General features: G+C 43.6%; 3 protein-coding genes and 1 pseudogene across 4 annotated transcripts in view; all 4 read left to right on the forward strand.

Annotated features, from left to right (window-relative positions):
- LOC310711338 (arylacetamide deacetylase-like 4) overlaps nt 1–27,897 on the forward strand; it is a 64,341-nt gene that overhangs the window by 512 nt on the left and 35,932 nt on the right. The window lies entirely within an intron of this gene.
- Nucleotides 359–5,230, forward strand: LOC310711328 (arylacetamide deacetylase-like 4). The gene is made up of 4 exons (XM_083513157.1): nt 359–583; nt 1,329–1,545; nt 3,714–3,777; nt 4,426–5,230. Exons 1-4 carry the CDS (start codon nt 407–409, stop codon nt 5,213–5,215), a joined length of 1,248 nt encoding a protein of 415 aa, XP_083369283.1. The 5' UTR covers nt 359–406; the 3' UTR covers nt 5,216–5,230.
- LOC310711329 (arylacetamide deacetylase-like 4) lies at nt 6,945–27,712 on the forward strand. The gene is made up of 5 exons (XM_083513158.1): nt 6,945–7,889; nt 22,513–22,802; nt 23,549–23,765; nt 26,019–26,082; nt 26,720–27,712. The coding sequence occupies exons 2-5, from the start codon at nt 22,626–22,628 to the stop codon at nt 27,507–27,509; spliced, it is 1,248 nt and encodes a 415-aa protein (XP_083369284.1). The 5' UTR covers nt 6,945–7,889; nt 22,513–22,625; the 3' UTR covers nt 27,510–27,712.
- On the forward strand, nt 7,911–17,670 carry LOC310711440 (arylacetamide deacetylase-like 4; annotated as a pseudogene). Its single transcript, XR_014530093.1, has 4 exons — nt 7,911–8,179; nt 13,264–13,481; nt 15,950–16,013; nt 16,662–17,670. The product of XR_014530093.1 is annotated as an arylacetamide deacetylase-like 4 (transcript).

Here is a 27,897-nt window from a genome sequence, read left to right on the forward strand (position 1 = left end):
GGAATAGGACTCATGTCGGAAGCCTTGGAAATCTTGGGCCAGGAAGTGCACATAGCTCCCACCATTCCTGACTATTGGGTTAAGCTGTGTGGTGATGTTTTGAACTTCAGTCAACAAAAACCTGGGGTATGTAAAACTGAAGAGCCTTACATGGAGCTGGATGGTTCGGTGGCTGGACTTGAAATTCCTGAATAGGGCACCACTAATTGTGCCAACCTGACCCATGAAATTGTACTTGGTGTTCTGATGGATATCACATCTACATGGAAGTCTGTGTTCTAATTGTGAAACAGTTCATCAACCAACCTACAACCGGCTGTGTATAGATACCACTGGTGGAGTTAAACAGCAGCAAATGCTGACAGTTTAGGCTCAGTGTTTGCATCTCACTCTTTGGAACGGAGAAATGGAGTTTCTTCAGAGCCTGCTGCTGGCGTTGATTGGAGTTATAGGGATTCCTTCCCTGTCTCTCCTCTCCTGGGCGATTTACTATGATCTTTCCAGGAGTGAAATTCCACCTGGATTTGACAGTCCATTAAAGCTTCGAGGTCTTCACTGTCTTGCCATAATGGCATTCACTGCGGTAAGTTGGGGACTGAATGAGCCTTTAGTTGTGCCAGCAGGTCCTTCTTATGTTCTTATGGGAAAGGTGATTAAGAAATGTATTATTATTATTAGAGTTAATAATACTTATCTGTAGGCACCAGGCAAAAACATTTCTATATCTTTTAAAGGTGTTCTTGGTTTGCTTTGTTCTTTCATTGTGTATTTTGGGTTTTTATCTTGCATTTTTTTGCTGTGAACCACCATGAGATACTTTCATGAAGGGCAGTATATTTATTTAATTAAAATAAATAAATAACAGTTTATATATTTAAGTAATTCATATACTGCTTAATCCAACATGCATAATGAAATCAGTAAAATCAATGAATTCACTTGACGATGCGATGAAGATATTATCACATTCAACAAGGGCTTCCTTTCAGCCTATAGAAGGACACACATAGAGAGAAAAAGCCATATTTTCTATACGTCATGGTTTCTTCAGGAAAGCACATATTGCCTCATAGGCAAGCAAGGAGATTGTGGATTGTTTCTCCAAAGCTTAGCTTGTTTTCCAGCTTCTTTTGCCTCTGTACCTTGCTGGGTGTTTAGGTTGGGGTGACCAATTCTAAGCTGACCAATTGAAATTAATCGACTTGCCTAACATGGGCTCATTCATTTCCATGGGTCTACTTTAAATAGGACTTATTTGGACACCACCCACTGTGAATAGGTTGCAAATGTGGGCACTATTTTCATGAGACTTTTCCTTTGCCCAACAGGGGAAGTGTCTTGAACTGCTGGGTGTCTGCAGACAGGTTGCCGTTATCCGCTTCCTCATGAATTTCTGGAATCCAAGAGCGGATCCCAGCCTCTCTGCCAAAGATCTGCATTTCGACGGGGTGCCTGTGAGGGTTTATCAGCCCAAAACACCATCTGCTGGCCCAAGGAAAGGATTTGTGTTCTTTCATGGAGGTGCTGGAATGGTTGGGAGCATCGGTAAGAGATTAAAGCTGTGAACCTATGAACACTTACCTAGAGGCAAGCCCCACTGAACTCAAGTAAGCCCATGTAGAATCCTAGAAATGTTGTGAAACTTCTATTGTCAAACCTCCAGTCAAAGAGAGCTCGCCACCTCCCAAGGGAATCTGCTTTCTGGGTAGAAGTGCTTCAGATATCATTGGAAGAGAGGTTTACAGGGCTGAAATACAAGAGTGTTGGTGGAAGTTCCTGAAGAGACAAGGGGCACACGTGTGCTTTGGATTTGCATTTGTTAATTTATAGACATGGACCCTCTTGTTGTCATGGCTTCCCAGCTCCTACGTCTCTAGTTGTCAATGGACAGGGTTCCGGGGAGCTGCACTCCAGCAAGCAGCCCCTGGGGTATGGACAGATGCCCCCCACTGCTGATACTGACTCATTCATTTCATAAAAATCATATAACACTTGATTTCATAGAACCTCAAAGAGGTTCACAAACGTGTATCTAATAGGTTGCTATTCCTGATTGCTCTGCTTACCAACCCAGCCGTTATCCCACCCCCAGCCACCCCCTCATTTGCACCTGACCAAATCCCACACTCACCCACCACACCCACATGTGCTAATTTATCTGTATACACAGGTCAACTTTCCGAAACCTGTAACCCAAAACTGGACCTCCGCCAGTCTCACAAAACCAATCACAATTTTACAAGTTGGCAAATAGCAGTGCCACTTTCAGAAACACAAAACAACAAACTAGTTATCAGAGTTCCCCATATTTCTTGCCATCACGCCCGAGATTTCCCCATGCAGGTGAGCAAAGTGCTGTTGTAGACAGGCTCTCTTTGTGGGCTTCCTGCTGACAACTGGTTGGCCTGGGCTGGGCTGGCTGGGCCTTTGGCCTAATCCAGAATGGCTCTTTCCAATCCCTCAAGGATAACGATATGAGTGGTTGAGAGAACTGGACTCGCATCAGGTTTCATCTCAGAAGACCAATTGCAATGTATTATGTTGGCAATTAACAAGTCCCATTCAGTAGCCTTCCATTGCAACAGCCTATAAAGCAGGAACTGCAGGAGGAAGGAAGGCTAGGATTAAGTGACACATGAAGAAATTGGGAGTCAGGAGACTGGTGACACAACCTCTTGCAAGAGCTTGCCATTGCTACAGATATTCATATTTGGGGGAATGGGGGCACCTGTGCCAATCCAAGATCTTGCTTCCTTGAATACAACTCCCATGCTCCCTCACTTCAACAGCTAGGCAGATTTCTTCTAAGGTGGAGATTTGGGAGGTCCTTATAACAAGTTTGTTTTTCCTATCTCTTAAAATTGAAATAGGTTTGCATATATGAATACAAACAATAGCATCTTAATTCAATGAAAGCTTGCAACTCATGGACCTGTGTGTAATGATCTCAGGCAGGCAAACAGCTCTGATAAGAATTAATGAGCCTCTGGAAGATTTCCGTTTCTCAGACAGCACAAAGGGAGACAAGATACGATCCTTCCCCTTTCCCCCTTACTTAGCATTTTCACCTTCCACTCCAACCTGCTGCGAGGAGAATTTGGGCATCCTCCCCCCTTGCTGTCCAGCGAAGATTCCTCTGAGAGCTCTACTCTAGTATCCTCTTCCAGGACATCTCCCCCCCCCCCAACATTCTGAAGCCGCAAACTCCCTGCCTTTGTTACTCTTCCGGCATCCTAAGACTGAGAAGGAAGGGGGCTAAGTAAACCCACCCTTGCCTTGCCTGAGGCTGCGATCTCTCATTCTCAGAGTCAGCCTCATTCTCAGAATCAGACCACTCCCAAGCGTCTGACCCTGCTGGATCCCCGACACCATGCCCCATATCTCTTAAGTTGAAGATTTGTTTGTGTCTGGGGGAGGGGGGTGGGAGGTTGTAATTTTGTTCAATTTGTTTTTATATGTGAACCTATTTAATTTGCAGTTTGGGAAGCAATTTGTGAACCCAAAGTCAGTCTCTGACACTTACAACGCAGCTCTCTAGGAATGGGATGTTCACAATGCATAAAAAGGCTTATGTCAGTGAATATCGCATGTACCAATATTGTATGAAAGGGAAGATTACTTTGCAAAACAGCTGTTGTGAAACAGCTTCCTTTCGTTAGGTATATCTTCCACATAATTGCTTCCCAATTTTGAATCCCCTCCCAACTTGCTAGCATTCTACGAAGATGTCTGCAGCAAGATTGCCAAGGAGACTGATTCAGTGGTTGTGTCTGTTGGGTGAGTAAACACAACCCCATGGCCTTTTGTAGGGAAAGAGTGTAGGGGCCCAGCATGCTGCTGTATTTCAGGCTGGCATCCCTGGCCATATTCCGTGCAGGAGAAAAAGGCTCCCCACGAAAGCTGTCAACATTCTGTTCTGTGATTGAAAATCAGAGCTTCATGTGCTTAAGACATGAACACGCTCGCTTCCGTGGGGGGACTATGAACTGGGCATAAGGCCTTGCACAGCACCTCTAACCAGGGCCTCCGGATCAGCCTCAACTTGGAGACCACCCAACCCAGATCCAGCCTCGAATCAATCCGGGAGTGGGGCTAATGTTCAGTTAGGGCTGTTAAACATATAATCAGGAAGAGACTGGGAAATGCCCCCTGCATCTAAACAGGAGCAGGTGGGAAAGTTGCAAGTGGCAAATGGTCTTCCACCAGCTGGATCCAATCCTGCAGGGTTCTGCTTCCCCAGCGTTCCCTACACTCTTTTGCTGGCTGGAAAAGTCAGTTTTTTAAGGGCATAAGCCAGCCGACTGTCACCTGCATTGTATCTGCTATAACTGATCCAGCAGGCTCTTCTTGTAATTCTAGGTGATCATGAAAGCGTTCGGAAAAGGTCCTGGAAGCTTACCTCTTTGCTTCTGTTTTATTCTGCAGCTACCGCCTGTCTCCTGAGCATCTTCCTCCCGCTCAGTACAAGGACTGCCTTGCTGCTACCATACACTTAATTCAAAATGCAGCTTCCCATGGGGTGGATCCTTCCAAGATCATCGTTGGTGGGGACAGTGCGGGGGGCAATTATGCTACTGTTGTTGCCCAGAAACTGGTGGAGAGATCAGACCTTCCAAAACTACGGGCTCAAGTGCTGATCTATGGGAAATTCCAGGCTATAGACTTCAACCTGCCTTCCTATCAGCAGAACAGCTCAATGCCCCCCTTGTTCCGGGAAGATGTTGCTTACTTTTACATGAAGTATATTGGAAAAGACACTTCTTTGGCAGGCCAGCTCCTGAAGGGCTCTCATGTGCCAGATTCAATGAGACTGAAATATGGGAAGTGGGTGAGTCCAGACAACCTTCCAGAGAGATTTAAGGAGAGAGGTTACAAACAAGTCCCACTTGCTCCTTATGAACCTGAAGTCTATAGGCAATTGCGAGAGCTATTGGAACCTGATATTTCTTGCCTTTTTGCTGAGGACTCTGTCATCCAGAAGCTTCCTGAAACCCTATTGGTGAGCTGCGAGTACGACGTAGCACGAGATGATGTACCGCTGTACAAGAAACGTCTGGAGGACAATGGAGTGAAAGTTAGTTGGTTCCATGTTGAGAACGGGTTTCATGGGATGATAAACTTCTTCAAAGGATTCATCTTTGCATTCCCTGCTGCAGTTGAATTAATGGACAGCATTGTAGACTTTGTTAAAAACTTAAGAGAGGAAATCCCTTGAATTTGTGAGCCATTCATAAAGAGGGGAGAATCTGCCAATGTCAGCATCTGATAGTTTCTCGTTTTTCCAATCTTCTGTTCAGTTCTTCACAATTCTGTAGAAATATGTGGTTTTTTGGGGCAGCGGGGAATTCCTCATGAAAATTCATCAGAAGTTTAATGTGAAATTTCCCTAAGAAACGTGTTTACTTTGTATGGATTACAAGCAATTTGCTCTATTACATTACATTTCTATATTATATTCACTAATATATGCATTTTATGAACATTTCCTCTTACATTTTCCTTTTAGTACACATTCGTTGGCAGGAGATCTGCACTGCTAATGCTGTTCCAGGCTGAATCAACAGAATTATAGTGTCCTGATCAAGAGAAGTAATAGTTCCATTCCATTTTGCCTAGACCAGGAGAACTGTGTCCAGTTAGGGGCGCTACAATTTAATTAGGATAATTGATAAGCTGGAATTTGTGCAGAGGAAGGAGATTGGACTGATCAAGTGTCTGGAAACCAAGGTGGCAGCAAACACTACAAAAAAACTCAGTAGAGGCAATTAGAATAAGAGCTATGATTTGATCAACTTTTGAAGATTCCTCTGCTTAAAAAATATATCAAAGGAAACCCTATTAGTTCACATATTTTATCGATTCTGTCATTTGTGTTGATGTAAACCTCCAAAAATGGGCCACCTTGGGTCACCAGAACTGTCTGGTGACTAGTAGCATGGTCTTATGCTGCCCAAAATGCCTGGCTGTGGGGTTGTCATGGAGCTGCCTAAGTATTTTGGCCCTCAATGCCTCTCCTGGTGCATATCATGCCCCTTTGTAGTACAAGAGCCCTCCTTTTTCCTCAACCCCCCCCCCACTTTCCCCTTTCCATCGCTGAGCTTCCTAATTTAGTCTGAGCAAACTCATCGTGTCTGATGAGCCCAACCAGTTCTTGCTTCCCTACCAGTGCTCCCTCACACGACCATCAGTCTTCTGGGAACATGGGCCTGGCCACAGGAGGTCCTTCCCCTTCCATTTTCTGGAAATGCATCCGCACTCACATTCCCCCCCCCCCTGCAGGAACGTATTATATCTCAAAGTGATACTGTGAGAATGTCTGCGACCACCAGACCTGTCTCTGGTTGAGCACACACGCTGTCTGCCAGTATTCCAAGTTCTTGTGGTTCGTTCGGACCTGGATCTGGTGGTGCGCCCCAATCAAAAAGTGTCTCCACTGCCAAAAGGCCGCATAAATGGCTAGCAATTCTTTGTCATAAACAGTGTAGTTTTGCTCTGAGTTGCTCAGTTTCCTGGAGAAAAACGCACAAGGTCTGCAGTCCTCCCCTGACCCTTGTTGCAACAGTACTGCTCCGATAGTCCGGTCTAAAGCGTCCATCTCCACTCTCAGTGGCTTCCCCAGATCCACGTGCAGGAGTTGCTCCTCAGAGGCAAAAGCCTTCTTTAAGCTTTCAAAGCACTGCTGCACTCCCTTGGTCCACGCAAACTTCTTCTTGCCGCTGAGACAAGCCGTTATGGGTGCTTTCAAGTGAGCAAAGTTCTTGATGAACTTCCTGTAGAAGTTGCTGAAACCTAGGAACCTCAGCACATCCTTCTTTGTTTTGGGACTCTTCCATTACAGCACTGCTTTCACCTTCTCTGGCTCCATGGCCAGCCCCTTGTCTGACAGTCGGTACCCCAGGAACTCCACCTCTCGAGCATGGAATTGGCATTTCTCCAGCTTGATCTACAACTGATGCTTCTTCAAACTCTCTAGCACCTGCCTGACATCTTTCACGTGCTGTGCTTCATTTTCAGAGAAGATCAAAACGTCCTCCAAAAAGGCCACACAATTCTTATACAGCAGGGGCCCCAACACGTGGTGCATAAAGGCTTGAAAGCAGGCGGATCCCGATTGCAATCCAAACGGCATGATGAGATACTCAAACGCTGCCAGGGGGCTGAACATGGTCATCTTCCATTTGTCCCCTCTCTCACTCTAGTCAGATTGTATGTTCCCCTTAGGTCCAGTTTGGTTAAATTTCCCCTGCCTCACACGCGTCAAAACATCGTCAATTATGGGCATGGGGAAGGCTACGGGTTCGGTTACCTTATTCAAGAGGCGATAATCCACTGGAAGGCGATGCTGATTCGTTGTTTTCTTTTCCACAACGAATACGGGGCTCCCCCCAACGCCTCTCAACACAGACAGACCCCCAGCCCCTAGCATAACCTCGCTTTTGCCCTAGCGTAACCTCTTTTTGCCTCTCAAAGCTCAGGACCTCTCTGGAGAGTTGATATTGCACTCCTTCAAATGGCAGTGGTAAAACTGGAAGTCCAGAGCCCATGATTTGAATATCCAGGATCTTAGGTAGGAATCGGACTCATGTCAGAAGCCTTGGAAATCTTGGGCCAGGAAGTGCGCACAAGTCCTCTTCCACCTTGGACTAGAACTCCCACCATTCCTGACTATTGGGCTAAGCTGGGTGGGGATGTTTGGAACTTCAGTCAACAAACACCCGGGGTATGTAAAACTGAAAAGCTTTACATGGAGCTGGATAGTTCGGTGGCTGGACTTGAAATTCCTAAATAGGGCACCACTAATTTTGCCACCGTCAAGACCCATAACATTGTTCTTGGTATTCTGATGGATATCACATCTACATGGAAGTCTGTGCTGTAATTGGGAAATAGTTCATCAACTAACCTACAACCGGCTGTGTACAAATACCACTGGTGGAGTTAAACAGCAGCAAATGCTGACAGTTTAGGCTCAATGTTTGCGTCTCACTCTTTGGAACGGAGAAATGGAGCGTTTTCAGAACCTCCTGCTGGGGTTGATTGGAGTTATAGGGATTCCTTCCCTGTCTCTCCTCTCCTGGGCAATTTACTATGATGTTTCCAGGTGTGTAATTTCACCTGGATTTGACAGTCCATTGAAGCTTCGAGGTCTTCACTGTCTTACCATAATGGCATTCACTGGGTAAGTTGGAGACTGGATGAGCTGTTAGCTGAGCCAGCAGGTCCTTTTTATGTTCTTATGGGAAAGGTGATTAAGAAATGTATTATTATTATTATTATTATTATTATTATTATTATTATTATTATTAGAGTTAATAATACATATCTATATGCACCAGGCAAAAACATTTCTATATATTTTAAAGGTGTTATTGGTATGCTTTGTTCTTGCTTTCATTGTGTATTTTGGGTTTTTATCTTGTATTTTCTTGTTGTGAACCACCCTTTGATCCTTCCATGAAGTGCAGTAAAGTGGAACCTCGGGTTAAGTACTTAATTCGTTCTGAAGGTCCGTTCTTAACCTGAAACTGTTCTTAACCTGAAGCACCACTTTAGCTAATGGGGCCTCCAGCTGCGGCTGTGCCACCAGAGCACGATTTCTGTTCTCATCCTGAAGCAAAGTTCTTAACCAGAGGTACTGTTTCCGGGTTAGCGGAGTCTGTAACCTGAAGCGTATGTAACCCGAGGTACCACACTGTACATTTAATTAATAATAATAACAGTTATAATAATAACAGTTTATAGATTTAAGTTATTCATATACTGCTTAATCCAACATGCATAATGAAATGAGTAAAATCAATGAATTCACTTGATGTTGATGATGATGATGCGATGAAGATATTATCACATTCAACAAGGGCTTCCTTTCAGCCTATAGAAGGACACACATAGAGAGAAATAAATTATTCACACAAAGCCATATTTTGTTTGCATCATGGTTTCTTCAGGAAAGCAAATATGGTCTCATAGCCAAGCAACGAGGCTGGAAACCCTGGGTGGGTAGAGAACTGAAGGTAAGTGTGGGAAAATGAGAAGGATTCACTCATCCCTGCCTTGTGACTACTGGGAGTTGCAGTCTCACAGCATATAGAGCAGTGGTAGGCAACCTAAGGCCCATGGGCCGGATGCGGCCCAATCCCATTCTCAATCCGGCCCATTGACGGTCTGGGAATCAGCACATTCTTACATGAGTAGTATGTGTCCATTTATTTAAATTCCCATTTATTGGGAATCTGCTTTTTTCCATTATATTATTCATTATTTCCTTTAGTGAGAGGACTTAATTTGATTTAATTTCTTATAATATTTAATTGGTATGCCATCAGGCCCTGGGGCCTTCCCATTCTTTCCTTGCTTAATTGCATCTATAATCTCTTCTTCTGATACTGGTTTTTCTAGTTGTTCTCTTCTTTCTTGGGAAATTGCCCTCAGTTTATGTTTTCTTATCTTCTCCTCATTTTCTTTCTTATATAGTTCTTTGTAAAATTTAAGGAAAACTTTCCTTGTTTCTTTGGGATTATCTATTATTTCATTATTGTCTTTTATTGTATTTATGATCTTCTGTCCTTGTTTTTTCTTTAGTTGCCAAGCTAACCATTTTCCAGTTTTGTTTGCTGATTCAAAATTTTGCTGTTTTAGTAGTTTAATTTTCCATTCCACCTCCTGATTTATAATCATAGATAGTTTCATTTGCAGCAATTTACTTGCTTGTTTTACTTTGGGGTCCTCTGGTTTCCTAACCATCTGGTTTTCTATATCTTTTCTTTTATTTAATATTTCTACTTTATTATTTCCCCTTTCCCTATTTTGGATACAATTCAGTTGCAGGAAGAATCCTCCACAACAGCTTTACTTGCATCCCAGACTACATTTATGTCTGTACCTTTATTTAGGTTCAATTCAAAGTATGTAGTTAGATATTTTTTAATTCTTTCTAATATTTCTGTATTGTCTAACAATTCATCATTTATTCTCCACTTCCTAGCTGTTGGGTCTTTAGTCTTCCGTTCCATTGCAGTAACATTATGATCTGATAACGTCTTCGGTAAAATTTCAGCTTTCACCACTCTTGTAGTTGGTTCTTTTGATATCCAAATTTGATGTATCCGGCTCCACCTTTGTTTTGGTTCTGAGTAATATGTGAATTGTTTTGTTAATGGGTTTTTTAGTCCCCTTATATCCATTAATTCATTATTCTCTGTTAAGGATATAAAAGAATTTGGTAATTTCCCCTGGTCTGATTTTATTCTTCTTATTGATCTATCCTGTTCAGTGGAGATTACCTCATTGAAGTCTCCCAACAATATAGTATTATAGTCTATGTAGTCAATATTTCCTCTAATTTATTTCCTGTACGTAATTTCCTCTATGTAATCCATATTTCCTGTAATTTTTTGTAAAGGTCTGCTTTCTTTTCGTTTTGGTGCATATATCCCGACTATGATTATTTTTTCTCCTTCTATTTGTACTTGTATTCCTACTATTCTTCCTTCATTATCTTTAAATATTTGTTGTGTACTATATTTATTTTTGACATATATAACAACTCCTCTCTTCTTTTGCACATCTGAGGAAATGAATTCATTCCCCAATTTTTTATTCTTTAAAACTCTATTGTGTTTCCATGTTACGTGTATTTCTTGTAAACAGATTATGTCTATTTTTAAAAAAATAACTCATATTCAATTTTTTTTGCTTTATTTTTCATGCCATTAACATTCCATGATATAATTATAATTGACATTTTGATTTATTTAATTAAATACAGTTTTATTTTATTGTTTATACTTAAATATCTGCCTCTTCTCCCTCTTGTTCTTGTTTATCCTCTTCACTTTCCTGTTCCCCTCCCTCCATCTTCCCCAACTCCTTATATCTTCTCCCAAATTTCTGCATTTCTTGTACTGTCTTAATTTTAATTTTTTTGACTTTAGAATAAAATGACACACCTTCTGAACACTCCCATTGGAACTTTTAGCTTTTTTTTCAATTCTTTGTAAACATTTCTCTTGCGTAAAAAACAATTGAGAATATCCTTAAACACCACAATTGTTTTCCTATCTATAATCAATTGTTTTTCTCGGCTCTTCCTTAGAATAGTATTCCTCACCAAGGTGACTTTATTCTGAAAACATTAGTCACCATGTAATCTAGCAATTTCTGTGATAAGTCTTTCTCTCACATTCTCCCCATCTTTCTCTGGAAGTCCGCGAGATTACAAGTTCTGTGCTTTTTGGTTCATTTCAAGAAAGGCTAGATTGTCTAATGTATTTTCTTGTGTTTTTGAAAGTTCTTCTATCTGCCCTTTCATTCTTACCCCTTCTTTTTTATTTTCCCTCATTTCTATTTGCATTTTTTCCGATTGTTCCTCACTGTTTGTATTTTTACAGTGGTGCCCCGCAAGACAAACGCCTCGCGAGACGAAAAACTCGCAAAACGAAAGGTTTTTTCGTTTTCGAGTTGCCTCGCAAGACGAATTTCCCTATGGGCTTGCTTCGCAAAACGAAGCTTGCCCCGCAAGCTCCGGGGACAGCGGGAAGCGCAGCGCATCTTCCCCGCTGTCCCTGGACCTCTTTTGAAGCAAGGGACGGCGGGGAGAAGCGATCTTCTCCCCGCCTCCCCTTGCTTCAAAAGAGGGGACAGAGCGGCGCTTCCCCTCTGTCCCTGGACGGTCTCCATAGGAACACATTGATTGATTTTCAATGCATTCCTATGGGAAACCGTGCTTCGCAAGACGAAAAACTCGCAAGAAGAAAAAACTTGCGGAACGAATTTATTTCGTCTTGCGAGGCACCACTGTACTTTCAATTCCTTCATTTGTCCTGATAAAACTGAAGCCACTTCCAATAACTTTTCCCCAATATTTTTTCACTTTCCTTTACTTCTCTCCTGATTTCTCTTATTTTTGCCAATATTTTTCCAAAATCTCCCTCCCCTTCTATCTCAGCTTTTGATGTCCTTCTCTCTCCTGGTGTTGTTATTTTTGCTGTCTTACTCATGTTTCTTTAATTAATAATTTTTCTCCCAAGATGCAGTTCCACTAACATCCACTAACATTTTACCCTGTTAGCTGAGACACTTATTTTCTCTGCTATTCCCTCATTCACTACAGGGTATCTCTATCTCCCCTACTTCCTCTTTTATCACACACAGTCGTACACAATGATAGTCTTAATTTCCTCTCTTAATAAGCAACTTAACTCAAATGAGTATACAATCATATAGTCAATATCTGTCAGACTGCATTCCATTTAGACCTTGAATTTCCCCAGACCACAGCCCCCCTCCTATTCAGTTCACAATCAGCTCTGTCGTTCTACACAGCATCACATAGTCGCAAACAATAGGAGAGAAGAAGTAGCAGTTCTAATTCCTCCTCTGTTGCCACGTAGGGAAGGTTGCAAAATGTTTCAAATTATTCAAGTCAGATACTTGTAAATGTTGAGAAGTAAAGTGCAAACTATGTCTCTAAGCTCTCTACAATCCAAAACCTCCAGTAACGCCCAGTAGTCATGTTGTTACAATGTTGTTACAGTATTACAATGGGTCTTTACGTTCAATGGTGTTTCCAACCTGGTATTCCCAAAAGCGCCTTAACGGTACATACAAAGTTCTGAGTGTCATCCCCACCCATAGAATCATAGAATCATAGAATCATAGAGTTGGAAGAGACCACAAGGGCCATCAAGTCCAGCCCCCTGCCAAGCAGGAAAGCTTAACCCAATAGTCAGGAATGGTGGGAGTTTTACCGACGCCATTTGAAGGAGCGCAGAATCAACTCTCTCTCTCTCTTTTTTTTTTATAAATTTTTTATTGGTTTTACAGAGTTTTTTTAAAAAACAAACAAACACTTAAAAAGACAAACATACACGTATAGTTTCAAACATATTTTCATAAACCTCTTTTCTTGGACTTCCCCATACCCCCCCTTTCTGCATCCCAATGTCCATAATCTCATAGCAACTCCCAATTGTTACTTTCCAACCTCTGTCATCTTAGTCCTCTTTGTGTTCTGACCTTATATCACTGTACCCCTTTGTTTCTGAAAACCACAACATTTTAACATTCATTAAGTTTATAGTAGTCCTTAAGATAACTTTTAAATTTTCTCCATTCTTCTTCCACCGTCTCTTTTCGTTGGTCACGGATTCTGCCTGTCATCTCGGCCAATGTCATATAGCGCAGAATCAACTCTCTGGGGTTCACTGTTCCTGAGGTTCACTGTTGCCCTAGCGTAACCTCTTTTTGACTCTCAAAGCTCAGGAATTTCAAGTCCAGTCTGCCGGGTGTCTGCAGACAGGTTGCTGTTATCCGCTTCCTCATGAATTTCTGAAATCCAAGAGCAGATCCCAGCCTCTCTGCCAAAGATCTGCTTTTCGACAGGGTTCCTGTGAGGGTTTATCAGCCCAAAACACTATCTGCTGGCTCAAGGAATGGATTTGTGTTCTTTCATGGAGGTGCTGGGTTGACTGGGAGCATCAGTAAGAGATTAAAGCTGTGAGCCTATGAACACTTACCTAGAGGCACGTCCCATTGAACTCAAGTAAGCCCATGTAGAATCCTAGAAATGGTGTGAAACCTCTATTCTCAAACCTCCAGTCAAAGAGAGCCCGCCACCTCTTACCATCAGAAAGGTGTTCCTAATGTTTAGTTGGAATCTCCTTTCTGCGTAGAAGTGCTTCAGATATCATTGGAAGAGAGGTTTACAGGGCTAAAATATAAGAGTGATGGTGGTAGTTCCTAAAGAGACAAGGGGTGCACATGTGCTTTGGATTTGCATTTGTTAATTTATATACATAGTCCCTTTTGTTGTCTTGGCTTCCCAGATCCGGCATCTCTAGTTGTCAATGGTCAGGGTTCCGGGGAGCTGCACTCCAGCAAGCAGCCCCTGGGGGGTGGACAGATGCCCCCCACTGCTGATACTGACTCATTCATTTCATAAAATTCATATAACACTTGATTACATAGAACCTCAAAGAGGTTCACAAATATGTATCTAATAGGTTGCTGTTCCTGATTGCTCTGCTTACCAACCCAGCCCCCTTCCCACCTCTGGGTACCCCCTCGTTTACACCTGACCAAATCCCACACTCACCCACCACACCCACATGTGCTAATTTATCTGTATACACAGGTCAAGTTTCCGAAACCCGTAACCCGAAACTGGACCTCTGCCAGGTTTCCATCTCATAAAACCAATCACAATTTTACAAGTTGGCAAATAGCAGTGCGACTTTCAGAAACACAAAGCAACAAACTTCTTATCAGAGTTCCCCAAATCGCCTGCCATCACGCCCGAAATTTCCCCATGCAGGTGAGCAGAGTGCTGATGCAGACAAGCTCTCTTTGTGGGCCTCCTGCTAACATCTGGTTGGCCTTGGGGAGAACACAAGGCTGGGCTGGCTGGGCCTTTGGCCTAATCCAGAATGGCTCTTTCCCATCTCTTAGGGACAATATGAATGGTTGAGAGAACTGAACTCGTACCAAGTTTCATCTCGCGAGACCAATTGCAATGTAATATGTTGGCAGTTAACAAGTCCCATTCAGTAGCCTTCCATTGCAACAGTCTATGAAGTAGGAACTGTGGGAGGAAGGTAGGCTAGGATTAAGTGACACATGAAGAAATTGGGAGTCAGGAGACTGGTGACACAACCTCTTGCAAGAGCTTGCTATTGCTACAGACATTCATATTTAGGGGAATGGGGGCACCGGTCCTACCCCTTTCCCCCTTACTTAGCATTTTCACCTTCTCCTCCATCCTGCTGTGAGGAGAATTTGGGCATCCTCCCCCCTCGCTGTCCAGCGAAGATTCCTATGAGAGCTCTACTCTAGTATCCTCTTCCAGGAAACCCCCCCCCCAAATATTCTGAAGCCGCAAACTCCCTGCCTTTGTTACTCTTCCGGCTTCATAAGACTGAGAAGGAAGGGGGACTAAGTAAACCCACCCTTGCCTTGCCTGAGGCTGCAATGTCTCATCCTCAGAGTTAGTCTCAATCTCAGAATCAGACCCCTCCCAAGCGTCTGACCCTGCTGGATCCCCAACACCATACCCCATATCTCTTAAGGTGAACATTGTTTGTGTCTGGGGGAGGGGGGTGGGGGGTTGTAATTTTGTTCAATTTGTTTTTATTTGTGAACCTATTTAATTTGCAGTTTGGGAAGCAATTTGTGAACCCAAAGTCAGTCTCTGACGCTCACAAGACAGCACTCTAGAAATGGGGTATGTACGATGCATAAAAAGGCTTATGTCAGTGAATATCGCATGTACCAATATGGTATGATAGGGAAGATTACTTTGCAAAAATGTGCTTTTAAAGGCAAGATTGGAGGCAGCGCTGCTTCTGCCTAGCAGTTGCTGGAAACCCTGGGGGGGGGGTAGAGAACTGAAGGTAAGTGTGACATCCCTGCCTGTGATTACTGGGAGTTGCAGTCTCACAGCATGTAGAGCAGGGGTAGCCAACCTAAGGCCTGTGGGCCAGATGCGGCCCAATCACCTTCTCAATCCGGCCCGTGGACAGTCTAGGAATCAGCGTGTTTTTACATGAGTAGAATGTGTCCTTTAATTTAAAATCCATCTCTAGGTTATTTGTGGGGTCTAATGGGTGTTTTTACACGAGTAGGATGTGTGCTTTTATTTAAAATGCATCTCTGGGTTATTTGTGGGGCATAGGAATGTGTTCATTCTCTCCCCCCCCCCATATAGTCTGGCCCACCACATGGTCCGAGGGACGGTGGACCGGCCCACGGCTGAAAAAGATTGCTGACCCCTGATGTAGAGCAATGGAAGCCAAAGTTGTCATCCTTCGGGTTCTGCTGTGACTTATGTCCATGCATTTCAGTGGGACTTCTGTGAATGCATCACCCCTGGGTTGTGAAACAGCTTCCTTTCGTTAGGTATATTTTCCACATAATTGCTTCCCAATTTTGAATTTCCCTCCCAACTTGCTAGCATTCTACGAAGATGTCTGCAGCAAAATTGCCAAGGAGACTGATTCAGTGGTTGTGTCTGTTGGGTGAGTAAACACAACCCCATGGCCTTTTGTAGGGAAAGAGTGTAGGGGCCCAGCATGCTGCTGTATTTCAGGCTGGCATCCCTGGCCATATTCCTTGCAGGAGAAAAAGGCTCCCCACGAAAGCTGTCAACGTTCCACTCTGTGATTGAAAATCAGAGCTTCATGTGCTTAATATATGAACACGCTCACTTCCATGGGGGGACTATGAACTGGGCATAAGGCCTTGCACAGCACCCCTAACCAGGGCCTCCAGATCAGCCTCAACTTGGAGACCACCCAACCCAGATCCAGCCTGGAATCAATCCGGGAGTGGGGCTAATGTTCAGTTAGGGCTTTTAAACATATAATCAGGAAGAGACTGGGAAACGCCCCCAGCATCTAAACAGGAGGAGGAGGGAAAGTTGCAAATGGCAAATGGTCTTCCACCAGCTGGATCCAATCCTGCAGGGTTCTGCTTCCCTAGCATTCCCTACACTCTTTTGCTGGCTGGAAAAGTCAGTTTTTTAAGGGCATAAGCCAGCCGACTGTCACCTGCATTGTATCTGCTATAACTGATCCAGCAGGCTCTTCTTGTAATTCTAGGTGATCATGAAAGCGTTTGGAAAAGGTTCTGGAAGTTTACCTCTTTGCTTCTGTTTTATTCTGCAGCTACCGCCTGTCTCCTGAGCATCTTCCTCCCACTCAGTACAAGGACTGCCTTGCTGCTACCATACACTTAATTCAAAATGCAGCTTCCCATGGGGTGGATCCTTCCAAGATCACCGTTGGTGGGGACAGTGCGGGGGCCAATTATGCTTGTGTTGTTGCCCAGAAATTGGTGGAGAGAACAGACCTTCCAAAGCTACGGGCTCAAGTGCTCATCTATCCTTATACACAGGCTATGGACTACAACCTGCCTTCCCATCAGCAGAACAGTTCAATGCCCATCCTGTTCCGGGAAAACATTGCTTACTTTGGATTGAAGTATATTGGAAAGGATCCTTCTCTGTTAGGCCAGCTCCTGAAGGGCTCTCATGTGCCAGATTCAGTGAGGCTGAAATATGGGAAGTGGGTGAGTCCAGACAACCTTCCAGAGAGATTTAAGGGGAGAGGCTACAAACAAGTCCCACTTGCTCCTTATGAATCTGAAGTCTATAGGCAATTGGCAGGGGCTTTAGAAGGCTATTCTTGCCTTTTTGCTGAGGACTCCAGAAGGTCATCCGGAAGCTTCCTGAAACCCTAATTGTGGGCTGCGAGTACGACGTAGTACGAGACGACGTACTGCTGTACAAGAAACGTCTGGTGGACCATGGGGTGAAAGTCAGCTGGTTCCATGTTGAGAACGGGTTTCATGGGATGATAAACTTCTTCAAAGGATGCATCTTTGCATTCCCTGCTGCAGTTGAATTAATGGACAGCATTGTAGACTTTGTCAAAAACTTATGAGAGGAAATCCCTTGAATTTGTGAGTCATTCATAAAGAGGGGAGAATCTGCCAACGTCAGCTTCTGATAGTTTCTGATTTTCACAATCTTCTGTTCAGTTCTCCATGATTCTGTAGAAATATGTGGTTCTTGGGGGCAGCGGGGAATTCCTCATGAAAATTCACCAGCACTTTAGTGTGAAATTTTACCAAGAAACATGTTTACTTTGTATGGATTACAAGCATTTTGCTCTATTATATTGCATTTCTATATTATATTCACCAATATATGCATTTTATGAACATTTCTCTTCCATTTTCCTTTTAGTACACATTAGTTGGCTGGAGATCTGTACTGCTAATGCTGTTCTAGGCTGAATCAACATAATTATAGTGTCCGGATCAAGAGAAGTAATAGTTCCACTCCATTTTGCCTTGACCAGGAGAACTGTGTCCAGTTCTGGGCGCTACAATTTAATTAGGATAATTGATAAGCTGGAATTTGTGCAGAGGAAGGAGATCGGGCTGATCAAGGGTCTGGAAACCAAGGTGACAGCAAACACTACAAAAAACTCTGTAGAGGCAATTAGAATAAGATCTATGATTTGATCAACTTTCAAAGATTCCTCAGTGGCGTCCCATGCAGCCTAAAAATGTGGTCCACAAACAGCCTGGCTGTCTCCTCTGCTGACACCACATGAGAGCAGGCCACGAAGTGACACATTTTGGTCTGTAGATTGACCACCACCATCACCGCTGTCTTCCCCCTTGACTTGGGCAGATTTGTCATAAAATCAATGGACACTAGCTCCCAGGGCCTCTCCGGTGTCGGTAAGGGTAAACCCGCTGATGCGGTTCTTTCCCCTCTGGCCCTTTGACACCTGTTGCACCCTTGGACATATTCTCATACATCCTCCCTTACCTTGGCCCACCAGAACTGTCTGGTGACTAGTAGCATGGTCTTATGCTGCCCAAAATGCCCGGCTGTGGGGTTGTCATGGAACTGCCTAAGTGTTTTGGCCCTCAATGCATCCCCTGGTGCATACAGTGCCCCTTTGTGGTACAAGAGCCCTCCTTTTTCCTCAAACCCCCCATTTCTCCCCTTTCCATCTCTGAGCTCCCTAATTTAGTCTGAGCTAACTCATCATGTCTGGTGCGCCCAACCTACCAGTGCTCCCCCACACGACCATCGGTCTTCTGGGAACATGGGCCTGGCCACAGAAGGTCCTTCCCCTTCCATAGACTCAGGTTTTCTGAAAAGTGCGTCCGCCCTCACATCCCCCCCCCCGAAAGTATTGTATCTAAAAGTGATACTGTGAGAACGTCTGTGACCACCGGACCTGTCTCTGGTTCAGCACGCGCGCTGTCTGCCAGTATTCCAAGTTCTTGTGGTTCGTTCGGACCTGGATCTGGTGCTGCGCCCCAATCAAAAAGTGTCTCCACTGCCAAAAGGCCGCAAAAATGGCCAGCAAGTCTTTGTCATAAACAGTGTAATTTTGCTCTGACTAGCTCAGTTTCATGGAGAAAAACGCACAAGGTCTGCAGTCCTCCCCTGACCCTTGTTGCAACAGTACTGCTCCGATGGCATGATCTGAAGCGTCCGTCTCCACTCTCAGTGGCTTCCCCGGATCCACGTGCAGGAGCTGCTCCTCAGAGGAGAAAGCCTTCTTTAACCTTTCAATGGACTGCTGCGCTTCCTTGGTCCATGCAAATTTCTTCTTGCCGCTGAGACAATCCGTTATGGGTTCTGTCAAGTGAGCAAAGTTCTTGATGAACTTCCTGTAGAAGTTGCTGAAACCTAGAAACCTCTGCACATCCTTCTTTGTTTTGGGACTCTTCCATTCCAGCACTGCTTTCACCTTCTCTGGGTCCATGGCCAGCCCCTTGTCTGACAGTCGGTACCCCAGGAACTCCACCTCTCAAGCATGGAATTGGCATTTCTCCAGCTTGACCCACAACTGATGCTTCTTCAATTTCTCTAGCACCTGCCTGACCTCCCTCCGTCTTCCCCAACTCCTTATATCTTCTCCCAGATTTCTGCATTTCTTGTACTGTCTTAATTTTAAATTTCTTGTTTTTATAATAAAATGACACACCTTCTGGATACTCCCATCGGAACCTTATTTAGTTAGCCTTTAATTTTTTTGTCAATTCTTTGTAAACATTTCTCTTGCGTATAAAACGATTGGGAATATCCTTAAACGCCACAATTGATTTCCCATCTATAATCAATAGTTTTTCTCGGCTCTTCCTCAGAATAGTATTCCTCACTTCTGGTGAGTTAAAGATTTCTAAACAATCTCCAGGGTATTTCTTTTTTGTCTTGCTTGGACCAAGGTGTCTTTTATTCTGAAAACATTAGTCACCATGTAATCTAAATCCTCCTCCCTCATTTATAATAGTTTAGCAATTTATGTGATAAGTCTTTCTCTCACATTCTCCCCATCTTTCTCTGGAAGTCCCCGAGATTTCAAGTTCTCTGCTTTTTGGTTCATTTCAAGAAAGGCTAGATTGTCTAATGTATTTCCTTGTGTTTTTGAAAGTTCTTCTATTTGCCCTTTCATTCTTTCCCCTTCTTTTTTATTTTCCCTCATTTCTTTTTGCATTTTTCCCGATTGTTCCTCTACTGTTTGTATTTTTACTTTCAATTCCTTCATTTGTCCTGATAAAACTGAAGCCACTTCCAATAACTTTTCCCCAATATTTTTTTCACTTTCCTTTACTTCTCTCTTGATTTTTCTTTTTTCTGCCAATATTTCTGCAAAATCTCCCTCCTCTTCTATCTCAGCTTTTGATGTCCTTCTCTCTCCTGGTGTTGTTATTTTTGCTGTCTTACTCATGTTTCTTTAATTAATAAATAATTTTTCAAGATGCAGTTCCACTAACTTCCACTGGGGGCTTATTTTACCCTGTTTGCCGAGACACTTATTTTCTCTGCTATTCCCTCATTCACCACAGGGTATCTCTATCTCTCCTACTTCCTCTTTTATCACACACAGTTGTACACAATGATAGTCTTAATTTCCTCTCTTAATAAGCAACTTAACTCAAATGAGTATACAATCAAATACCTCATATAGTCAATATCTATCAGAATGCATTCCATTTATATCAGCACCTTGCGTTTCCCCAGACCTCAGTCCCCCTCCTATTCAGTTCGCAATGTTAACGGAAAAATCCGAGGGTTCCCTTGGACAAAAACAAAGACACCAACCAGGATTACTTTGAGCAAGACACCAGCATGCAGGCTTGGCCTTTATTGATCTGTTGCAACAGGGTGCTCCCCTCACCTGCAGGAGAGAGGAGGGACCCAGAAAAATGGTGAGCAAGGCCTTTTAAAGACTTTTGAAATTGCCACCCTGTATATCAAGACCACCCCTAGAAACATCATACATACGTCACAGAAGGGGTGTAACCTAAGACTAGCCCTCAGATACATCACACCTACATTACAGAAAAGGCGGTCTAAGGCGGTCTAATCATTTGTTCAGTTTAGGATCAAAATTGTTCCAGGTTGGCCTTCCTGTGCTGATCTATGTATGTGCTTGGTTGGTACACTTATGAACATTACCATATATCTAAGACCATAAAATTCCTATCACAACAATCAGCTCCGTCGTTCTACACAGCATCACATAGTCGCAAACAATAGGAGAGAAGAAGTAGCAGTTCTAATTCCTCCTCTGTTGCCACGTAGGGAAGGTTGCAAAATGTTTCAAATCGCTCAAGTCCCATACTTGTAAACGTTGAGAAGTAAAGTGCAAACAATGTCTCTGAGCTCTCTACAATCCAAAACCTCCAGTAACGTCCAGTAGCCGTGTTGTTACAATGTTGTTACAGTATTACAATGGGTCTGTACATTCAATGGTGTTTTCAACCTGGTATTCCCAAAAGCGCCTTAACGGTACATACAAAGTTCTGAGTGTCGTGTGACAAAGACACATGAGGGCAGAAGCAGCAAAGCAGGCTGGGAAGTGCTGGGACTGCACAATCATTTGGGCCTACTAAAGTTATTCAGGCCTAACTGCTAACTGTTGAGTTACTCCGACATGTGACTTAGTAGCCAGATTCTCTTTTGTGCTCTCTGTAAGATGTGAGAGTCTTTCTGCGTCAGCTATGAACAGAGTCTGTATGTAATCTCAGTCAAACTGTTTGGAACCATGTTGTTTATGAAGAAGTTTATTTTAATTCAGTAAAGATTTTATTCTTTAAAACTCTGCATTATTAATTTACGCTGCGCGTCACTGAGTTCCTCACAAATGTACTGAGTTTCACGGGTATTTGAAACATTGTCCTATATCTCCCAATTAAATTTATTTGTTTAGCTTTATTTTGTCTCTTTAGCCCTTCTAGGAGCTGAGACTCTTTTCCTTCTTGTTACTCAGCACACTTTCTTTTTAAAATGCTGACTCACGCATACCGATTTTATCCCTTGCGTCATTTTCTCCACCAGCGTCAGGAAGGATTTCCTTAGATCCCAAATTGTTATAATTCTTCCCCGCACCTCCTTATTACTTTGCTTCTGTTCTGCTTTTTCTTTTGTTTTGGGATGCGGGGGTTTAATCTTCAGCCTCGGAATGCTTTACCGCTTCACCTTTCGGAGCCTGTGGCATCGCTTTGCAGGTCAGAATGGATCCTAGCATTCGTATCCTCAATCCTGCCTCCTTGCCAAACCCTTACAGGTCCGCTGTGCACACAGGAGAGACACCTCTGAACACAGCCAGCCCCCCAGCCCCGAGGATTTAACTCTTTGGGTTATGAGGTTCACTGTTTCCCTAGCGTAACCTCTTTTTGACTCTCAAAGCTCAGGATCTCTCCAGAGAGTTGATTCTGCGCTCCTTCAAATGGCGGCGGTAAAACTCCCACCATTCTTGACTATTGGGTTGAGCTGTGTGGTGATGTTTTGAACTTAGGTCAACAAACACCTGGGGTATGTAAAACAGAAGAGCTTTACATGGAGCTGGATGGTTCGGTGACTGGACTTGAAATTCCTGAATAGGGTACCACTAATTGTGCCAACCTGACTCAGGAAATTGTTCTTGGTATTCTGATGGATATCACATCTACATGGAAGTCTGTGTTCTAATTGTGAAACAGTTCATCAACCAACCTACAACCGGCTGTGTATAGATACCACTGGTGGAGTTAAACAGCAGCAAATGCTGACAGTTTAGGCTCAGTGTTTGCGTCTCACTCTTTGGAACGGAGAAATGGAGTTTCTTCAGAGCCTGCTGCTGGCGTTGATTGGAGTTATAGGGATTCCTTCCCTGTCTCTCCTCTCCTGGGCGATTTACTATGATCTTTCCAGGAGTGAAATTCCACCTGTATTTGACAGTCCATTAAAGCTTCGAGGTCTTCACTGTCTTGCCATAATGGCATTCACTGCGGTAAGTTGGGGACTGGATGAGCCTTTAGTTGTGCCAGCAGGTCCTTCTTATGTTCTTATGGGAAAGGTGATTAAGAAATGTATTATTATTATTAGAGTTAATAATACTTATCTGTAGGCACCAGGCAAAAACATTTCTATATCTTTTAAAGGTGTTATTGGTTTGCTTTGTTCTTTCATTGCGTATTTTGGGTTTTTATCTTGCATTTTTTTTGCTGTGAACCACCATGAGATACTTTCATGAAGGGCAGTATATTTATTTAATTAAAATAAATAAATAACATTTTATATATTTAAGAAATTCATATACTGCTTAATCCAACATGCATAATGAAATCAGTAAAATCAATGAATTCACTTGACGATGCGATGAAGATATTATCACATTCAACAAGGGCTTCCTTTCAGCCTATAGAAGGACACACATAGAGAGAAAAAGCTATATTTTCTTTACGTCATGGTTTCTTCAGGAAAGCACATATTGCCTCATAGGCAAGCAAGGAGATTGTGGATTGTTTCTCCAAAGCTTAGCTTGTTTCCCAGCTTCTTTTGCCTCTGTACCTTGGTGGGTGTTTAGGTTGGGGTGACCAATTCTAAGCCGACCAATTGAAATTAATTGACTTGGCTAACATGGGCTCATTCATTTCCATGGGTCTACTTTAAATTGGACTTATTTGGACACCACCCCCTGTGAATAGGTTGCAAATGTGGGCACTATTTTCATGAGACTTTTCCTTTGCCCAACAGGGGAAGTGTCTTGAGCTGCTGGGTGTCTGCAGACAGGTTGCCGTTATCCGCTTCCTCATGAATTTCTGGAATCCAAGAGCGGATCCCAGCCTCTCTGCCAAAGATCTGCATTTCGACGGGGTGCCTGTGAGGGTTTATCAGCCCAAAACACCATCTGCTGGCCCAAGGAAAGGATTTGTGTTCTTTCATGGAGGTGCTGGAATGGTTGGGAGCATCGGTAAGAGATTAAAGCTGTGAGCCTATGAACACTTACCTAGAGGCAAGCCCCACTGAACTCAAGTAAGCCCATGTAGAATCCTAGAAATGTTGTGAAACTTCTATTGTCAAACCTCCAGTCAAAGAGATCTCGCCACCTCCCAAGGGAATCTGCTTTCTGGGTAGAAGTGCTTCAGATATCATTGGAAGAGAGGTTTACAGGGCTGAAATACAAGAGTGTTGGTGGAAGTTCCTGAAGAGACAAGGGGCACACGTGTGCTTTGGATTTGCATTTGTTAATTTATACACATGGACCCTCTTGTTGTCATGGCTTCCCAGATCCTACGTCTCTAGTTGTCAATGGTCAGGGTTCCGGGGAGCTGCACTCCAGCAAGCAGCCCCTGGGGTATGGACAGATGCCCCCCACTGCTGATACTGACTCATTCATTTCATAAAATTCATATAACACTTGATTTCATAGAACCTCAAAGAGGTTCACAAACGTGTATCTAATAGGTTGCTATTCCTGATTGCTCTGCTTACCAACCCAGCCGCTATCCCACCCCCAGCCACCCCCTCATTTGCACCCGACCAAATCCCACACTCACCCACCACACCCACATGTGCTAATTTATCTGTATACACAGGTCAACTTTCCGAAACCTGTAACCCAAAACTGGACCTCCGCCAGTCTCACAAAACCAATCACAATTTTACAAGTTGGCAAATAGCAGTGCCACTTTCAGAAACACAAAACAACAAACTAGTTATCAGAGTTCCCCATATTTCTTGCCATCACGCCCGAGATTTCCCCATGCAGGTGAGCAAAGTGCTGTTGTAGACAGGCTCTCTTTGTGGACTTCCTGCTGACAACTGGTTGGCCTGGGCTGGGCTGGCTGGGCCTTTGGCCTAATCCAGAATGGCTCTTTCCAATCCCTCAAGGATAACGATATGAGTGGTTGAGAGAACTGGACTCGCATCAGGTTTCATCTCAGAAGACCAATTGCAATGTATTATGTTGGCAATTAACAAGTCCCATTCAGTAGCCTTCCATTGCAACAGCCTATAAAGCAGGAACTGCAGGAGGAAGGAAGGCTAGGATTTAGTGACACATGAAGAAATTGGGAGTCAGGAGACTGGTGACACAACCTCTTGCAAGAGCTTGCCATTGCTACAGACATTCATATTTGGGGGAATGGGGGCACCTGTGCCAATCCAAGATCTTGCTTCCTTGAATACAACTCCCATGCTCCCTCACTTCAACAGCTAGGCAGATTTCTTCTAAGGTGGAGATTTGGGAGGTCCTTATAACAAGTTTGTTTTTCCTATCTCTTAAAATTGAAATAGGTTTGCATATATGAATACAAACAATAGCATCTTAATTCAATGAAAGCTTGCAACTCATGGACCTGTGTGTAATGATCTCAGGCAGGCAAACAGCTCTGATAAGAATTAATGAGCCTCTGGAAGATTTATGTACGTTTGTTTACAGTTCAAAATTACAGAGTGTGGCAAACGCCTGTCATTCTCTGATACGAAGTGCTCAGTCTGAGTTTCCGTTTCTCAGACAGCGCAAAGGGAGACAAGATACGATCCTTCCCCTTTCCCCCTTACTTAGAATTTTCACCTTCCACTCCAACCTGCTGCGAGGAGAATTTGGGCATCCTCCCCCCTTGCTGTCCAGCGAAGATTCCTCTGAGAGCTCTACTCTAGTATCCTCTTCCAGGACATCTCCCCCCCCCCAACATTCTGAAGCCGCAAACTCCCTGCCTTTGTTACTCTTCCGGCTTCCTAAGACTGAGAAGGAAGGGGGGGGGCTAAGTAAACCCACCCTTGCCTTGCCTGAGGCTGCGATCTCTCATTCTCAGAGTCAGCCTCATTCTCAGAATCAGACCACTCCCAAGCGTCTGACCCTGCTGGATCCCCGACACCATGCCCCATATCTCTTAAGTTGAAGATTTGTTTGTGTCTGGGGGAGGGGGATGGGAGGTTGTAATTTTGTTCAATTTGTTTTTATATGTGAACCTATTTAATTTGCAGTTTGGGAAGCAATTTGTGAACCCAAAGTCAGTCTCTGATACTTACAACGCAGCTCTCTAGGAATGGGATGTTCACAATGCATAAAAAGGCTTATGTCAGTGAATATCGCATGTACCAATATTGTATGAAAGGGAAGATTACTTTGCAAAACAGCTGTTGTGAAACAGCTTCCTTTCGTTAGGTATATCTTCCACATAATTGCTTCCCAATTTTGAATCCCCTCCCAACTTGCTAGCATTCTACGAAGATGTCTGCAGCAAGATTGCCAAGGAGACTGATTCAGTGGTTGTGTCTGTTGGGTGAGTAAACACAACCCCATGGCCTTTTGTAGGGAAAGAGTGTAGGGGCCCAGCATGCTGCTGTATTTCAGGCTGGCATCCCTGGCCATATTCCCTGCAGGAGAAAAAGGCTCCCCACAAAAGCTGTCAACATTCTGTTCTGTGATTGGAAATCAGAGCTTCATGTGCTTAAGACATGAACACGTTCGCTTCCGTGGGGGGACTGTGAACTGGGCATAAGGCCTTGCACAGCACCCCTAACCAGGGCCTCCAGATCAGCCTCAACTTGGAGACCACCCAACCCAGACTCAATCCGGGAGTGGGGCTAATGTTCAGTTAGGGCTGTTAAACATATAATCAGGAAGACACTGGGAAACGCCCCCTGCATCTAAACAGGAGCAGGTGGGAAAGTTGCAAGTGGCAAATGGTCTTCCACCAGCTGGATCCAATCCTGCACAGTTCTTCTTCCCCAGCATTCCCTACACTCTTTTGCTGGCTGGAAAAGTCAGTTTTTTAAGGGCATAAGCCAGCCGACTGTCACCTGCATTGTATCTGCTATAACTGATCCAGCAGGCTCTTCTTGTAATTCTAGGTGATCATGAAAGCGTTTGGAAAAGGTTCTGGAAGTTTACCTCTTTGCTTCTGTTTTATTCTGCAGCTACCGCCTGTCTCCTGAGCATCTTCCTCCCGCTCAGTACAAGGACTGCCTTGCTGCTACCATACACTTAATTCAAAATGCAGCTTCCCATGGGGTGGATCCTTCCAAGATCATCGTTGGTGGGGACAGTGCGGGGGGCAATTATGCTACTGTTGTTGCCCAGAAACTGGTGGAGAGATCAGACCTTCCAAAACTACGGGCTCAAGTGCTGATCTATGGGAAATTCCAGGCTATAGACTTCAACCTGCCTTCCTATCAGCAGAACAGCTCAATGCCCCCCTTGTTCCGGGAAGATGTTGCTTACTTTTACATGAAGTATATTGGAAAAGACACTTCTTTGGCAGGCCAGCTCCTGAAGGGCTCTCACGTGCCAGATTCAATGAGGCTGAAATATGGGAAGTGGGTGAGTCCAGACAACCTTCCAGAGAGATTTAAGGAGAGAGGTTACAAACAAGTCCCACTTGCTCCTTATGAACCTGAAGTCTATAGGCAATTGCGAGAGCTATTGGAACCTGATATTTCTTGCCTCTTTGCTGAGGACTCTGTCTTCCAGAAGCTTCCTGAAACCCTATTGGTGAGCTGCGAGTACGACGTAGCACGAGATGACGCACTGCTGTACAAGAAACGTCTGGAGGACAATGGAGTGAAAGTTAGTTGGTTCCATGTTGAGAACGGGTTTCATGGGATGATAAACTTCTTCAAAGGATTCATCTTTGCATTCCCTGCTGCAGTTGAATTAATGGACAGCATTGTAGACTTTGTTAAAAACTTAAGAGAGGAAATCCCTTGAATTTGTGAGCCATTCATAAAGAGGGGAGAATCTGCCAATGTCAGCATCTGATAGTTTCTCGTTTTTCCAATCTTCTGTTCAGTTCTTCACAATTCTGTAGAAATATGTGGTTTTTTGGGGCAGCGGGGAATTCCTCATGAAAATTCATCAGAAGTTTAATGTGAAATTTCCCTAAGAAACGTGTTTACTTTGTATGGATTACAAGCAATTTGCTCTATTACATTACATTTCTATATTATATTCACTAATATATGCATTTTATGAACATTTCCTCATACATTTTCCTTTTAGTACACATTCGTTGGCAGGAGATCTGCACTGCTAATGCTGTTCTAGGCTGAATCAACAGAATTATAGTGTCCTGATCAAGAGAAGTAATAGTTCCATT

The sequence above is a fragment of the Podarcis liolepis genome (assembly GCF_965112155.1).
Source record: "Podarcis liolepis genome assembly, chromosome: 7".
NCBI lineage: Eukaryota > Metazoa > Chordata > Lepidosauria > Squamata > Lacertidae > Podarcis > Podarcis liolepis.